General features: G+C 44.0%; 2 protein-coding genes across 2 annotated transcripts in view; both read right to left on the bottom strand.

Moving 5' to 3' along the window:
- LOC308169882 (DDB1- and CUL4-associated factor 15-like) overlaps positions 1-4,987 on the bottom strand; it is a gene marked incomplete at both ends in the record, with an annotated part of 30,370 nt that extends 25,383 nt beyond the window's left edge. The window contains one exon of the mRNA XM_080544613.1: positions 4,862-4,987. Coding sequence (XP_080400739.1) covers positions 4,862-4,987 — 126 coding nt within the window. The remainder of the gene's footprint in view (positions 1-4,861) is intronic.
- Positions 4,988-13,149: 8,162 nt separating this feature from the next.
- The window catches only part of LOC308169881 (DDB1- and CUL4-associated factor 15-like), a gene marked incomplete at both ends in the record, with an annotated part of 6,502 nt that continues 1,853 nt past the window's right edge, over positions 13,150-17,798 (bottom strand). The window contains 6 exons of the mRNA XM_080544612.1: positions 13,150-13,279; positions 13,639-13,743; positions 14,483-14,565; positions 14,950-15,072; positions 16,457-16,548; positions 17,485-17,661. Of these exons, the coding sequence (XP_080400738.1) occupies positions 13,150-13,279; positions 13,639-13,743; positions 14,483-14,565; positions 14,950-15,072; positions 16,457-16,548; positions 17,485-17,661 (710 nt within the window). The remainder of the gene's footprint in view (positions 13,280-13,638; positions 13,744-14,482; positions 14,566-14,949; positions 15,073-16,456; positions 16,549-17,484; positions 17,662-17,798) is intronic.

Raw genomic sequence — 17,798 nt, 5'->3', positions numbered from 1 at the left:
CGGCAGCAATTGACACAAGGCAGAGTTAAATTACGGCGTTACAAAAATGCCAGGAAGAGAGAGGCTGGTGATGATGGGAAGGTCCTGTCAGCCAAAAGAAAACAAAGGTCACCTTCAGAAGAAGAACCTCTCACTGAGCCTACTGAACAACCTCTCACTGAGCCTACTGAACAACCTCTCACTGAGGACGGTACACTGAGCAACAGGCCAGTTTCGCACAGGGAGCAGGTTGCTATTGCCATAGAGGTAGCCAATCTCAGGAGAGAGAGAGATGAGGCCAGAAGAGAACGTGATGCTGCATTGCAGCGATTGTCTGTGAATGCTGTTCGAGGCAACAACAGTGCATGCAGGGCCATGACTGGGCTTGACTGGGCAGTGTTTGACTGTCTACATCGCTACCTTCTTCAGTTTATCAAGTCACCACCTAAGGTTTTTCAATTGTCGACCAAGGACCAGCTTTTCCTCTGTTTGCTCAAGCTACGCCAGAATCCGTCTATTGCTTTGCTGAGCCAAATACTGGACCAACGACAGTCTACCATCCGCCACATATTCCAACGTTGGCTGAATCTTCTGTATGCAAAGATCACCTTCCTCATTCACTGGCCTGACAGGGATTGCATCAGACAAACCATACCACCAACGATAAAGGCCAAATTTCCTCGCCTCACATCAATCATTGATTGTTTTGAAATCAGAATTGTACATCCAAAGGGGCTTAAAGCCAGGTAAAGACACCAAAAAATATGTAATTCATGATTACTTGGCCAGGTAACTTCTGAATGCTAACCATGCTTTGTTTTTTCCACAGGGCCAAATCTTACTCCAGCTATAAGAAGTGAACTACGGTAAAATATTTGATTGTGTGTAGTCCTGCAGGCAGCATCACCTTCTTGTCCAAAGGCTGGGGTGGAAGAGCATCCGATGTTAAGATAGTGAGGGAATCTGGCTTCATTTCACCACTGTACCACCATCCTGGGGACCAGGTAATGTAGAACTCTACATACTGTATACTATACTGTAACAGTTCATCACATACACACATTTTTTTGTACTCATTATGTACAGGTGTAAATTAGTGTTTCACCACAAACATTAAAAGCAATAGACTTACTCTATTCAATCGCATTCCTTGTTTCAGATCTTGGCTGACCGGGGTTTTACGCTTAAAGATGACTTTGGCCTGCTTGGTGCCAGTCTCCTAACCCCAGCCTTCACTCAGGGCAGGAAACAACTTCCAGGCAAAGACGTGGAAAAGTCCAGAAGAAAATCCAAAGTTCGGATTCATATTGGCAAGTATATATATTTATTTATAAATTATTAACAATTTCATTGAAACTCCTGCCAATATTCAACAACACAGCACAACGTATGACTGTAGCCATTTGTATAACAGTGCTATGACAAATACTGAGAACATGGGTAAAGTTATGAGAAGTTTTTCCTAAAAAGATTATCAAAAGACTTATTGGGGATCACGTGGGCTGGCAATGGAGTAGGACGTGTTTCGCTTGAGCTCCCGTCGGACTTCTGTTTTATTTAAGTTAATAAGCGTTTTACATTACAAAATACTGGGAAACCTGTCCCTAACATATTCCTAATATCAAAAGTCTGTGTATTTAGGGGTCAATGGCTGCAAATCTGCGCAAATATAAGTACAATCCGTCCACTACTAGGCCAAACGCCACCGCGACATCGAGCCCACAGCTACCCCGGCTCAGACAGCCCCGCCCCGGACAGACAGCCCAGTGATGGACGCTGTAGCATTGAAAACAAAGATTCTCCTCTCACTGAAATCCGACATTGTCGAGGTGATAAAGACAGAGATTAAGAATGCACTAGCCGAAGATTTCAACTATATTAAAAGTGAACTTCAAGCAGTAAAATCTGAAATAATTAACAATACTGCGGCGGTTCAGTCTGAGATTGACCAAATAAAGGCTACAATCACGGAGGTGGAGGGCGGCCTATCAACGTGGTCGGACGAGGTGGTGGCCCTGCGGACTACGGTGACGGGCTTGAACGCAGAGGTAACCGGGCTCAGAGAGAGATGGACATGGAGGGAAGAATGAGGAGATGCAACATCAGAATACTAGGGGTGGCCGAGACGAATGGATCATGCTCTACTGCATCGGTCTCGAAACTACTGAGGGAAGCGCTACAACTGGATAGAGATGTGCTTGTGGACCGTTCACACAGAACCCTGGCTCCGAGGAGACCGGAGGGGAAACCACGCGCCATCATTGCTAAACTCCATTACTACCAGGACTGCGTTGAGGTGCTGAGCTGCGCGCGCACTCGAGCTCCTCTCCGGGTCAACGGGCAGACCATCGCCATCTTTCCGGATTATGCTGTCGGCGTATACAGACTTTTCCAGAATAGAAATCTAATCAGTAAAAACTAATCTAAAACTAATCTAAGCAAGCCTTTAGAATATGGATAATAACACATACAATACATACAAATCTTACTTACTCCTCTTACTGTAGGCTATTGTCTTTATATAATGTGTGCATATAATGCACTTTGAATTGCCCTTGTCGTATGAAATGTGCTATACAAATAAACTTGCCTTGCCTAAACCCTTTTGGAAGGTTTTGTTTATGTCCAGGTTTCACACATCTCTGTAGTTACATGTTCAGTGAGTGAGTCTAGTTGATGGTGACCGCTAGGACCATAGGCAGATGCCTTGTTGGTAAGTAATTTGTTCAAAGCAAAAAAACAAATAACGTGTGTGTTTACCACCTCAAATAAATTAACTTAGCCCCAGTCAGATACATATTTAGAGGTAAGTTACCTCAGGTAACTTTAGCTAGCAAGCTAGTTTAGAGTTAGTGGTAATGTTTATCTAGCTAGTTACTAAGCGTCCTTATTACATTTATTTTGAACTTATATTCTCAATTGACTTTCACATTGATCTAATTACAGTATAATCAAAGCTGTAAAGAAAATACAGGTGATGAACAAGAATAGAAATGAAAGAAGCAAACTAAGATTGTTTTTGCCAATAGCTATGAAATACATCTCTTAAAAATGTCTGCAAATGCTGAATCACAAAACACGGACGGAATGTACACTATTTTCACTGTCACTGTCGAAATACAGTATTATGTCTGAAAAATCTCAAATAATTTTGAAATTAAACTGGCTACAATTGTGTGTGCATGGGTATGTATGCCTGTCTACACAACACATGAAGCACAGAATGTGACAGTGTGTGTACCTCAAATGTACTTTTTGAAGTTGCTGCATACTTTCTGTACAGAGCAAGTGTAGTATATTTTGGCCTGTCCTGCTGGGAATGGGGGTTGGGAACGGGGGTTTTACGACTCTGTGTTGGAGAGAGCTCCTGGCCTCTCCCTCCTGACTATCTAGGTAATATGATAGGACCTATGGCCTGTGACTGTAAATTAAGTTAAGTTTAAGTTACTTGAAACACACACATACCATGAATTTGTATAATAAGGCTTTGTAACATTTACATTTACATTTTTGGCATTTGGCAGACGCCTTGTTCCAAAGCAACTTACAATCAATACTTGTAATACTTGCAATACTTGTCTGACCCCTCCTGTTGAGCTTTTTGGGCCTACAAGCATGCTCTCTGAAACAATGGGGGTTTTACGACAGACCACATGGTCAAACACACACACACAGACACACACAGACACGCACACGCACGCGCACACACACACACACACACACACACACAGAGGTTGAGGAACGATCGATCAGCTCCTTATTAGGGCAAAGGCCGGGGAGCAAGGGTCACGATTGGTCAAGACATATGGACCAAGCCTTGAGCCGATACTGTGATGTGGTTGGCTCAAATGTGAGCTGGGACAGGATAAAACCTGAAGAGACAGCAAGGATCATTCTCTTTGTTCCTGACCCACCCAGATGCCTGTGTTGACGACCAGATGCTGTGATGACCTGTTTGCTGTCTTTTTTGAATAAACAGTCTTCAACTTTGCTCAAGACTTTTCCTCATTTTTGACAATCATCAGACGAAGAAATGATATACAACACAAGAAAATTTAAAAATGTTTACAATGTTGCACTTCAAAGAGTAAAGAGTGCAGAGCAGACGGTACTTGGCGTGGGAAAGGCAGAGCAGACGTGTTGACCCGAACACCACACAAGGGTTAAGAGGTGATAACCACTAATAAGCTGCCAAACCAAAGTCTACCACATCAAAACATAATCTAGGGATGTATAGGAATAAAAAAAATCACATCTAGAATTTGCCCACCCAGATGGTAATGAAAAATGGTTTGGCCCAAGGACTATAAAGCAGGTTTCCCAACGGACCATAAAGTCGTGGAACAAGGAAGGTGTGAGCTGGAGCTAATAAGACAAACTATTTGTAGACCAGAAATTGTACAACATGGCAGGGCACTTAACCCTCGTAGAGACAATTCGCCAAGCAGGGTCTCTTCTGATGAACGCGGCGGAGGAATTGCAGTGTAAGTATGATTACTTGATATAGTAGTTTTACTTGATAAAGTAATTTATTAGTGCTAGCTAAAAGCCTATAGCCATCGCTGTGCGCGCACGATGCTGCTCGATGCTGCACGATGCTGCACGATGCTGAAGGTGATTCTTCAGTGAGCTGCATGAAGTTTCAATGAAAGGTAGCCTACCTACAGGGTTGCAAATGTGACACCGTTAGGCGAAAATAGCTCTGTTTTAAATCCAAGATAGCTCAGTTGTTTGATTTATGTATCAGTTGCATCTTTGGCAGTGTTATTTCAAATGTCTAGTGGTTGCCTATTCACCTTTATTTTTAGGACCATGCTTAGCCTCTCTTTACTTAGCTTTTATACGAGGGAACTATACATTGTAGCTAATGTTAATTTATTACCAGCAGCAACTTTTTCTGGGAGTGGCACCGGAACTCCAGCGCCAGGAACTCCAGCAGTGCTAGGAACTCCAGCGCCAGGAACTCCAGCAGTGCCAGGAACTCCAGTGCCAGGAACAAGCACCCCATGGCACCCTGTTGATGGTAGGAAATTATTTTTTACTCAAACTGCATTTACATGCATCTACATCAGTTTCAAATTAATATAAGCTGTGCGGGCCTGTGTAGTAGTGGCTCTGTGCACAGCAGCCTTGTCAGACACTAGTCTGCACTAATCTGGACTCAAATGCCTCAAATCCTGGTGAACGGGGCAGAGGTAATCTAAATACCTGGAAATCCAGGAATTGAACAACATGACCTTGGATTAACTGTCAACTTTTCTTTTGTTAGCAGAAGTTGTGAGACTGTTCCTTCCTTACAATGCAGCCTCCCGGGGAAACAATACAGCCTCCAGGGGAAGGCACCTCCAGAGAAGCCCAGCTCAGGGATTGGGGGTAACCCCCTACACCCACAATTTCTGCTGCCTGGAGAAGAAAGATATGAGGATGGTCCCTACAAGGGTTGTGAAAGACAACCTGCTGGGCATGGGTTTGGGGGACGGTCGCCTGACCTTTCGAGGTATGTCACCTGACAGTCTGTACTGTGTGTAGCCAGTTGTACACTGTAGTGTGTAGCCAGACAGTCTGTAGTGTGTAGCCAGACAGTCTGTAGTGTGTAGCCAGTTTCTGTCATCTCAACCCAGCACCTGATCTGTGCATTATTTGTCTTGTCTGTCCCTCTCAATTTCACAGGAAACCAACACAGTGCAGAGGAATTGGCAGAATTGCTCTTCTCAGCCTACCCTAAACTGCGTGAGGGGGGTGGGTTTGAGCTAATGAAAGTTGCGGGGTCTACACGGAGCCGCAATTTGGAAGTGATTCCATGCCCAAATGAGGGGTACACGGTTCAGTATCTGAAGGAGATACTGAACCATGCAACGGTTTATGTCCGGCCACTGCAACGCAGTCTGACCTCTGTGAATGTAAGATTCGATATCAGTTTGTGTTGTGTCCCAAATATTAATAAAATACTGAATGAATGTTCCTGAAGTTGAACTAATTTATATTTAAATGTGATTTGTCTCCACAAATAGGTCGTGAATAACAGACAGGCCCAGTGTGGACCCTCGGTCCAGTGTGTAAATTGTGGGGAGGAGTTTGACTTCTCCACTATAAGGGCACACAATGCAGTGTGTTCCAGGTAATACTGAATGTAAAGCAATTTAGAAAAGTATCTTCTAACATGCTAAATGTAATTACTTACCCCTGATTCCGTATTGTGAATTGGAAACAACAGTGTTTGTTCAGGAAATACTGTGTCTACTCATTATTACAAGTACTGCAATACTCTGGTAGGAAAATAATGATTTACTGTTGTAAATAAATAGTTCTTGTGTGTAGACAAGTATAAGTATGTGATAAATCCCTGATGTTATTAACTGTTTTAACGCCCTCTTAAGTATACTGCAGGGTGAGAGAAGGAGAGCTGACAGTGCCACACAGCAGGATCTTATAGGTTAGTCAGTGTAGACCGACGGTTTCTGACATTTTAGTGCTTTAAGACATGGCTCAAATGTGAATTAATTTCTGTGAAAATGGCGAACTGCTTTTGTACTAGGAAAAAACAGAACTTTTACTGTTCACGTTTAGATTAAGAATCTGAACTTTTATTGTTTACCTAGATGATCAAAACATTTACAGTTTCCTGGTGACTAAGCTGTGGACTGTGCTAACTGCTTTTACTTATTATTTCTTTATTAATTGAACCAGCAGGATCCTCCACAGCCACTCGCCGCTCTGCTGCAGCTGGGTCCTCTGCAGCCTCTCTCCTGTCTGCTGCAGCTGGGTCCTCTGCAGCCTCTCTCCTGTCTGCTGCAGCTGGGTCCTCTGCAGCCTCTCTCCCGTCTGCTGCAGCTGGGTCCTCTGCAGCCTCTCTCCCGTCTGCTGCAGCTGGGTCCTCTGCAGCCTCTCTCCTGTCTGCTGCAGCTGGGTCCTCTGCAGCCTCTCTCCTGTCTGCTGCAGCTGGGTCCTCTGCAGCCTCTCTCCTGTCTGCTGCAGCTGGGTCCTCTGCAGCCTCTCTCCTGTCTGCTGCAGCTGGGTCCTCTGCAGCCTCTCTCCCGTCTGCTGCAGCTGGGTCCTCTGCAGCCTCTCTCCCGTCTGCTGCAGCTGGGTCCTCTGCAGCCTCTCTCCTGTCTGCTGCAGCTGGGTCCTGTGCAGCCTCTCTCCTGTCTGCTGCAGCTGGGTCCTCTGCAGCCTCTCTCCTGTCTGCTGCAGCTGGGTCCTCTGCAGCCTCTCTCCTGTCTGCTACAGCTGGGTCCTCTGCAGCCTCTCTCCTGTCTGCTGCAGCTGGGTCCTCTGCAGCCTCTCTCCTGTCTGCTGCAGCTGGGTCCTCTGCAGCCTCTCTCCCGTCTGCTGCAGCTGGGTCCTCTGCAGCCTCTCTCCTGTCTGCTGCAGCTGGGTCCTCTGCAGCCTCTCTCCCGTCTGCTGCAGCTGGGTCCTCTGCAGCCTCTCTCCTGTCTGCTGCAGCAGGTTCTGCCGTGGCAGCAGGTTCCTCTGGCACCCTACAGTCAGAGGATCACATCATGGATGGTAAGCACATGTACAGTGTTAAAGCTGGTTGCTAGGAAAATCAGCTAATGGGGATCCTTAATAAAATGCAATAAAATACTGGTGACAACTGTGGACTTATACTGGTGACAACTGTGGACTGTGGACTTAATTGATTATCTTTTCTATATCGATAACAGACCTTGATCCATCTGAGTCGTTGGACTCCATTGCTGGTAAGCACAAGCTGTGAATAAGAAAAACAAAGGTTCTACACTATGTTTAAGTGTGTGAACACCATGGATGGGGTTGAATCCTACAATCACATTCAGGCTATTGACAGGCTACATGTCTGACTAAGTTATATCAATTTAGAACTGTGTACAGTGAATGCAATCTTGTGTGTAGTGTAATTTGAGTTTCTTTCTGTTAAAGCGTGGATAACGGAAGCAGACTCTACAAAGGCTGCCAAGCTCTTCTGCGCGTCGGCCCTCGCAGATATGAGTAATCAGTTGCCGCTCAACTTCACTCTCAGTTTGAGCGGTTCTCTGGAGGAACGAACACGAGCGATCGTTTCGTTCTACAAAAGGCCGAAGGTGAACTGGGCGAGTCCTCTCACCTGCAAACTGATTGGTAATGATCTTAATAATTTTTCTTGTTTTTAAATGTATTTTTGGGGCATTTTATGCTTTATTGTAGAGAGATAGTAGAGACAATGACAGGAAAGGGGGATAGAGAGAATGGAGAGGACATTTGGGGAAGCAAAAAACCAGTTACCCATGGGCCAATCAGGATAATCTATAGATCTGTACAGTACCATTACACTAATGGTTTTCAATAACTTGTTAAGCTAAACTTGTTATTTAAAAATGACTGATTATTTCATTTTTACAAGGGGACCCCGCCGTCGGTGAGGGTGTGGCCAGATTTGTCCTCGCCACCGCAATGGAGAGCCTCCAATATGGCTTCCACCTTGATGAAGAGAAAGGTAATTAAGTCTTGTTACTCGTACATATGTGATTTTTATTTTTTTAATGCATAGGCTATATTTTCCTAGCCTGGTGGTCATGTTAATATTTTCCAGATGTCTAAAATAAATGTTTTACCTTTTTATTCTTTTAAGGGAAAACCTTACTTTTCCACGGGGAGACGGACCATCTGGTTCCGTCTACTGACCAGACCCTCCTCGACAGCGACTTCTTCATTGACGCGGGCCGCATGATGGGGCACAGTTTCCTGCATGGTGGACCATGCTTGACCGGCCTGAGCCCAGCCATTGCACATGTCCTGTGTGGGGGGGCGCAGCACATGACAATTGTCTCCCCATTGGATTGTGTGGACATGGATGTTCGGGAGGCGCTGGAACTGGTTAGAAATAGCTTTTTAATTGCTAGTATTGTGCAGTATTTCATGATGTTATATTGCTCTCTATTTACAATGTGTTAAGTAATTGCTTTTTACATTTGTTACATTTCACAATTACATTTCTTGTCAGCTGAACAATGGTCATGACCTCACCGAGGACAACAAAGAGAAGGTCCTCTCCCTATGCCAGGCATGGGATTTCCCAGGGCCTACATCAGCAAACAGGATGTGGCTGGCGGAGAAACTATTGGTGCATGCTGTAAGTTTGTCTTTCTTAAGTCTTTGAATTTAAACGAAACCACTGGTTCTCATTGAATTCACTGTTGCCTTAATATAACCATGACACGTTTTTGGGGGGGTTTATTTGTTTTACAGGTGCTGTAAAGGACGAAAAAGCAGGTCAAACACCTGAGGAGGGGGCTAAAAGACACCGGTGGCTGGGAGCTATTAAGTTCCAGGCCGGACACTGTGCCAGTCTTTAAATGTGAGAGCCGCAGAAACCAGGATCACGCCACAGGTAATGCAAATGAAAACATTAAAGCTACATGTGACAGCATTTTTATTGCTAAATATTCACTTGTTTTTGTTACGAGAGTATAGATTGGCCTTAGCAAGATCCCCAAAATATTTTTCGTGACATGAGACCCTGTGAATTTCAGATTTTAGACAGGTGTCTAGGCTAGATACCGTGGGAAATATTGCCAGAAGTGACTTTTTAAGCATGCAACGACATCAACACTCCCCCCTCGGAATCCACAAAGCAGTGTCACAGCAAGAGAGGAGGGAATTGTAGGAGATATGGTTCTTAAAACACATGATCATTTTTATCATGACCAGTGGGGTCGCCAAAGTGCGAACTTATCACATGTAGCTTTGCATTAAATGTGTCTCGATTATTTTTTTAAAGATTGTGTATTGAAACGGCTTTTGTAATTGAAAAAGCATAAAGGGGGAGCAAATTTTAACCGGTGCATTTATATTAGATGATTCTGGAGAAAATTGAATGGCCGGAGGCAGATTCGGAAGATGGCGATGAGGAGGGCCAGGAGAGGATGCTGGGATTCCTGAGGACCTTCATCGAAACAAGTATGGCTATTTTTCATTATTCGATACTGATGCCCTTACATGGATGTGTATACAGAACAAGCACCAAGCGCATTAGACCACAGCACTCTCTAGGGCACTTGCAATTAATTACTTTATTCTGCCAAAGTCTGCCACCTATTGCTCTAGGATAGGTCTCCTAGGGCGGAGACATTCGTTGTTGGCCCTTGTTGAAATGGATTGTTTCTGAATTGATATCCTATCCACTACCTAGGTTCGTCTGAAGGTCTGAAAAGACTTCTGGCTTTTTGGACTGGGTGGGATGTCCCTCCAGAATACCTGCAAGTGGAAGTGGTTGACTGTGTTCTACCACAGTCATCCACTTGCTTCCTGAAGCTGAAATTGTCAAAACATCAACGGACATATGAGGACTTCCACCGCGACCTGATGGCCAGCATTTCGGCCGCTTCCTATGGCTTTGGCCAGTATTAAAGGTAAATAACATTGAATAAAATAAATTATAAAGTATACTTTCATGACATGCAGGCACACACATATACACACACACAGACGTACATCTGGAGATACCACTATCATTACATCCATCTATCATTTATACAGAGCGATTAAGACCCCAGTCATGTAGCTCTATACCATAGATCTGACATGATCACCTTTTCCTTCCCTCACAGGTGCCTGATCTCCCTCTGTGTTGTTATTGTTGTTGTTCCTGGAGATGGTGTCAGGTGTTGAATAGGACGTCCTGCTTCCTGCTGCAGCAGTGGGTGTGGCAGAGGCCCTGGAGGGGTGGAGGGGTGGCTTCGCCAGGCTGCATGTGACTTAATAAAAGGCCTCTTTGGAGATAATTGATTTAAGCTCTTTGTGCTTTATACGTTTTACTCAATCTAATAAGAATCAATTAAATCCACGACAATGGCCTACACTGCTGTTCTTTTATAGCCTAAACTGCTGCTGTTCCTAGTTACAGTTTTTTTACGGTCGCTAAGTCACAGTGTTCAATACTGAAGTCACAGAGTCACAACTCTTCATACAGTCTGCATTACTAACACGCATGTTGGCCAATCACTTCATTCATGTCTCAAAAGAAGCTCGTTCAACCATACACTGGCAACAATATTCACTCAGAAAGCATACACAGTCATTCATAACATTCTGACTTACAAAACATTAACAACAGGGAGCATTACATAGTCTGAATGATTTTCACAAGAATGAATATTTCATTATAAGAATGGTTTGATTTATAGTAATCATAGACAGAATAGTTGACTGTAAAACTGTAAAGTATTAGGCAACAAGAATGAATCAGAAATGCCGCAATTTGCTTCTATCCTTAAGTGTATTTATTTTTTTCAGTATCTTTGCAGAAAGTAAGTTACGGTACATTTACTTCAAAGTACACTACATTTACTTGTGTAAAATGAAAAGTGGAAAATAAAGTGGAAGATGCAAAGTAAAAAATAAAAATAAAAAAAATAATCCAGGGCTACAATACAATAGCAATCACACCAAAAATGTCTCACTCCTGAGGGTTTTGGTCCACCCTCTGGTCTGCATCTGGTCACATCTAATGTCTTCCCTGGCAATGCATCTAGTCTATTTAATTTCATTGTATATATTCTGCTAATATTTTCTAGACATGTCAATATGATTACTGCAAATAGTGAAAATACCACCGCTCATCCCTTATCAGACTTTGCTGAGGTGCTGGAACTGAAGAGTATCAATAGAGTGCAAAATAACAGTCACTCAAACACTGTGCAAAAAAACTGTTTATTGTGAGCTTTCTGTCATAGGAATATGATTACTGCAAAAATACACCAAATCATTTTGTTTTGAACGTGTTCTTCACAGTTTTGAACACAGTATGTTAACAATGAAAAAATGTCATTAATGTGACTTACAATCAGTGCATTGGGCATTGAAGGTCAGGAGAACTGCCAGTCATCAGAAATCGTAAGTAGCCTATGTTAAACCAGCATCCAAGAGCATAACCAGTGTTGAAGTACCCGTGCCAGAATAAGAATTAACAAATGCATGCCTTCGGATATGTGGCATGAAGGTCGCTTTTACCACGTCACGCGCGGTATCAACCAATGAAAATGCGTGGGGCATCAACCAATGAAAATGCGTGGGGCGAGGACAACATGCAAGACACGCCCCTATATGTGCATACATTACTGATAATCGGGGAAAGAATGAAAGCATGAATGTGGAAAAGAAAGAATGAATGTGGAAAACAATGTGGAAAAGAAAGAATGAATGTGGAAAACAATGGAAAAGAAAGAATAAATGTGGAAAAGAATAAATACATATAGAAATGTATTGCGTTATACTGTGTGTATTCATTGATGTATTTGTTCATACATTCATTTATGTGTCTATATATTTATTGTTAATTTTGGCAGACTTGGTCCTCCATACCTCTGAGCTTAAGTCTGGACATTAAACTCAAGAGCTGATAGTCTTCAAGTCTCAAGCAAGTTTATTCATCAAACTAAAAGTTGTGTAGTCAAGCACAGAAGCCGCCATCAAATAAGAAATATTACCAAAACATGGATACTTTTTTTTTATTGTGAAGTTTTTAAAAACAAGCAGTAAAAAGTAAAAAAGAAAAGAAAAAAGAAAGTAACACACAATATAAATAAATAAAAAAATAAAAAAATAAAAAATTATATAAATATAATATAAAGAAGCATACAATATACAACATGACTCCTTGGAACATGGAGAAAACAAATAACGTAAAAGGCTTCCCTCCTGACGATCCAGTCCGCTTTTCAAGTCAGAACGGGAGGGGTGGGGGCCTCTGTGCAACACAAGGCACAGGACTGAACACCCAAAACATAAGACACAGTACCAGCATAGATAGTGTAACACACAGACACACGCATACACACACACATTCATACAGTACACAGACAAGCTTCACCCTCACACACACACAAACCCAGGCTCATCCCTAGGGAACAGAAGAGGGGGGCAGAAAATTTGCCTGCTACTTTAACACTGGGAATGTTTAAACATAACTAGAGATTTTTTAAAAAGGAGAAAAAAAAGCCTAAAAGCAAAAATATATAATTTTGCTTGCAAATAAAAAAATAACATTTTTTTCTTATCTTTTTTTTTTTTTACAAACTGATGCTCAATATTAGAAGAAGTAATACTCAAAGAACCAAAAACCAAGATAATCTTTTTTTTTTTTCTTTTTGTTGAAAGACCGAAAACAAAAAACATTTAAAAAGTCCAGTCCACTGGCTGAGGTTGCAGCAGGGATCACATATTAATAACACTGTGCAGATCCTTGTTGGTCATGCGGTTGATGGAGCGGGAGCTGCTCTCAGGAACGAGGCACTTCATCACCATGTTCTCACACGACTTCCTGTAGGAAGTCCACACACTCCCACTGAGAGAGAGGGGGGGGGGGGGGAGAGGGAGAGAGAGGGGGGGGGGGAGAGGGAGAGAGAGGGAGAGGGGGAGGGAGGGAGAGAGAGGGGGAGGGAGAGAGAGAGGGAGGGGGAGAGAGGGAGAGGGAGAGAGAGGGGGGGGGAGAGAGGGAGAGAGAGAGGGAGGGGGAGAGAAAATTATATTTGTACCCTTTTTTTCTACACTATACAGTGTTTGTTTACAACTAAAGCAATCATCATCATTTCAAAGAGTAACATTTTTCTACCATGACATATCCATATTCTCCTAAAAACAGAAAAGGGGGGGGGGGTGGAGGTAACAAGAGTGGGAGAGGAAAACAATGAATGAAACCCTCACCTGGTCTGACCCTTGACCTCTGTGAGGTCACCAACGCCCACAGTGCGACACATTCCGGTGTTGAGGTCCCAGCTCACCTGCAGGCTGGAGTGGTAGGTGTTGGGCCTGGGAACACACACACACGCAGTTACAGACCACCGCCAGCAGAGGGGGCTACTCTGAGAGACAGATTTTCTGACAGTTAGGCTAGGCTCAGGTTTGCTGTGACAGAGCTGTGATTTATTTAATTTTATTAATTGAGTCTCTCTCTCGTTCTCTCTCGTAGGCAGCAGTGGGGATTACTCACCCAATCCATTACATTGCAGTATTTTTGGCTTGACTAGCGAGTTTGTGTTGTGATACTCAACAACATTGAAACGTAGTTCCGTGTTTCAAAAGAAAAGTCTGAACATTTTGATTGGTTGCCGACATGCGGATCAAAACACTAGAACGTGTCACATATGCCCAAACTAACCAAATTTGGGGGGAAATGCTCCCTGATTCGGCCCAAACGAGCTAGGTGTGAACGCGCCGCGCCCTTAGATGAAGATCAGATCACATTTTATGACCAATTAACGCAGAAAACCAGGTCATTCCAAAGGGTTCACATACTTTTTTCTTGCCACTGTATATAAAACCTTGAAATTAAAAAAGGCAGAGATTCAAAATCTTGGTTGCCCAGGCAACAAAGGCGACGTACCTCCTATGCACTAAACACCTGTTTACACGCCAAAAATACACTACAAACTACATGTGAGAGAATAAACAACCTTTTGTTCTTAGAGAGGAAGAGGAAACAGCCTGGCTGGCAACCAGTCAGAGAGACACGCACTGACACACACACACACATAGAGAGACAGTGTACCTGCAGTGCTTCTCCTCTGCGTTGGAGAAGGCCAGCAGCAGCAGGCCGATGTTGATCACCACTGTGTTGGTCTCTGGACACACCTGGCACACACACGCACACACACACACACACACACACACACACACACACACACACACACAGACGGAGTTAGTATTCGTGTGTGTCAGAGACAGAAAGAGAGAAAGTGTGTTTGTGTGTGTGTGTGTGTTTGAGAGACAGAGATAGAATGTGTGTCAGTGTGTGTGTGTGAGCCACAGAGATAGAATGTGTGTGTGTGTGTGTGTGTGTGTGTGTTTGAGAGACAGAGATAGAATGTGTGTGTGAGCCAGAGAGATAGAATGTGTGAGTGTGTGTGTTTGAGAGACAGAGATAGAATGTGTGTCAATATGTGTGTGTGAGCCAGAGAGATAGAATGTGTGTGTGTGTGTGTGTGTGTGTGTGTGTGTGTGTGTGTGTGTGTGTACATCCAGGATGACGACGTCGTAGTCACTGAAGGAGCAGAACTGCTGCTGCCAGGAGGCGTCGCTGCGGATCACCTCGTTGATCAGATACCCAAAGTCCAGCGTGAGCTGCTCCACACACACAGTCTGAGAACACACACACACACACACACACACACACACACACACACACACCTAGTTAGGTACCAGGGTGAGCTGCTCCACACACACTCTGAGAACACACACACACACACACACACACACACATCTGGTGAGCTGCTCCACACACACACTCTGAGGAACACACACACACACACACACACATAGCTCCACACACACACACTGAGGAACACACACACACACACACACACACACACACACACACACATATAGGGTGAGCTGCTCCACACACACACTCTGAGGAACACATATGGTGGAATAATATGCCTGCTAAGACATTTTATTTATTGATAACACATTCATTACCTTTGAGACTGAATTCACAAGAGTCACTAGACAGTCAGACTGTCTGGGCAGAATCAACACATTGACGACCTCAGCCTAGTAGACAATGAAACCAGTTTCTCTACTTGAAGCTTGACATTGGCTAGACAACAGACACATTTAAATGATCACAAAGACCTAATTGCTCTCTTTTCTCTTAAACCTGCATCTAGAGAGACTGGGCAATCTAGAGCAGTTCTGGGCCTTTGTTTTGCCTCGGTCCAGTGCTCTGAAACTCGACCAGACCAGTTTGTGACTTTTGTTCCCCTTTTCCACCTTTGTGTCTCTAGGAGAAAGTGGGGGTCGATTCCCCCCTAACCTCTTCTCAATCTGCATCACAGCCAGTCCTTCTCATACAGGAAATGCCTGTGATTGGCCTGTACCTCACCTGAGTGTACCTTAGTGTATAAAATACAGATTTGCCCCTGTGTCTGGACTTTCAGAGAACCTTTGTCGTATCAAGACAGATCTTGACACGCTGTAAACTTTCTCCTTTTGCAAAAGTAAATTAAATACCTTTTCCTCTGCAATTTGAAAAGAAGCAGGCTGCCTTTTTGATTCTATATTTAGATATTTCAATGACACACACACACACACATCTAGCATGAGCTGCTCCACACACACACTCTGAGGAACACACACACAGACACACACATCTAGTCAGCTGCTCCACACACATATACACACTCTACAGAGAGAAACACACACACACACACACACACACACACAGACCTGGCCTCCAGACATGGTGGTGTTTAGTCTAAACTAGCACACCTGCCCTACTGTAGACTCATCACCTACCAGCCATAACAGATGGTCTGCACCAAGGACAAGGTCCTTAACACACACACACACACACACACACACACACACACACACACACAAACACACCTCAAAGTCACGTGGACATCACACACACGCACCTCAAAGTCACGTGGACATCACACACACGCACCTCAAAGACACATGGACACCTTTTAAAGACACATGGACACACACACACACACACACACACGCGCACACGCACCTGTCCGCTGTGCGGTCCTGTCACTAGCTGAAGGTTGCGTCCATTCAGGTCCGTCATTGTGAAGGGCAGCTTGACCGTGTCATCCTCATACCCTGAGAGAGAGGAGGGGGGGGAGGGAGGGAAGGGAGGAGGGAGGGGGGGAGGGAGGGAGAGAGAGAGAGGGAGGGAGAGAGAGAGAGAGGGGGGGGGGAGAGGGAGAGAGGGAAGGAGGGAGGGAGAGAGAGAGAGGGAGAGAGAGAGAGAAGAAGCTTTACATGAGCCTCACCAAAGTATAGGAGATGGCATGAATACATTGGGGCTACGTTCCCATATCCTCAGTAGCAGCATGCCACATCATATAAACAGCACAGGCTCCATCTGCCTGCCTATGCATTCAGGAGGAGGCTAATCCCACCATCCCACAACCTCACAGGGAAGTGGCTTACTTCAGTTGTGCTACTGACATTGATTGACCATTTTAGAAATCGGCAATAAAATAATAAAAGCAATTCTGATTCTGAATGAGTAGGCCTCTGGCTTTGACGGGCCATGTAGAATGTTTGCCATGTTGCTTGAGATTGATTTCATTCACAAATAAGTTATTATTATTATTATTATTATTATTATTATTATTATGAAGTGTCATTGTAGCTTCTGGGTGGCCAGCCCATATGGACTTACACAACACCAGCCTAAAAGAAAACATCTGTTCCCTGTTTATCCAAACATGTCTTTATACCAGAGTGTATGACAAGCGGACAGCGGTTGAATAGTTGCAGTAATATTTACTTTTATCTAGATCTTATTATTCATTGTCTTATCTATTATTGTTAAATGTTGATCTATTTATTTTCTCTCTATATATATGTATCTATTCTTGCCTTTTTTATTTTCTTACTATCCTCCTTTTTCTGTATTTTTTAATGCTGTATGTACAGCACTTTGAATTGTCCCTGTTGTATGAAATGTGCTACACAAATATACTTGCCTTGCCTATGTTCTGCCTGTCTGTCTCTCTGTCTGCCTCTCTCTCTGTCTCTGTGTCTTACCACTGGCGTCCTGCTCTTCCCCCCCCGGCTGTTGGAGGGGGTACTGCAGCCGTGTGTAGTTGACGTATCCCGGCTCGTTGGACCCGGCGTCGTGCAGCGAGGGGGGGGTGGGGGGGAGGCCTGAGGGGGGCGCTGCTCTCTTCCTGTAGAGGATCTGAGACGTCTGACCCAGCTCACCTGCTGGACACACAGATGAGAGGAAGAGGGTTTAACACACACAGGTAACAAACACACACACCAGACTGAGAGAGACAGACAGAGACAGAGAGAGAGAGACACAGACAGACAGAGACAGAGAGAGAGAGAGAGAGGGA

The sequence above is a fragment of the Nansenia antarctica genome, assembly GCF_963989245.1.
Source record: "Nansenia antarctica genome assembly, chromosome: 14".
Taxonomy (NCBI): domain Eukaryota; kingdom Metazoa; phylum Chordata; class Actinopteri; order Argentiniformes; family Microstomatidae; genus Nansenia; species Nansenia antarctica.
This window is presented reverse-complemented; position numbering and strand designations above follow the sequence as displayed.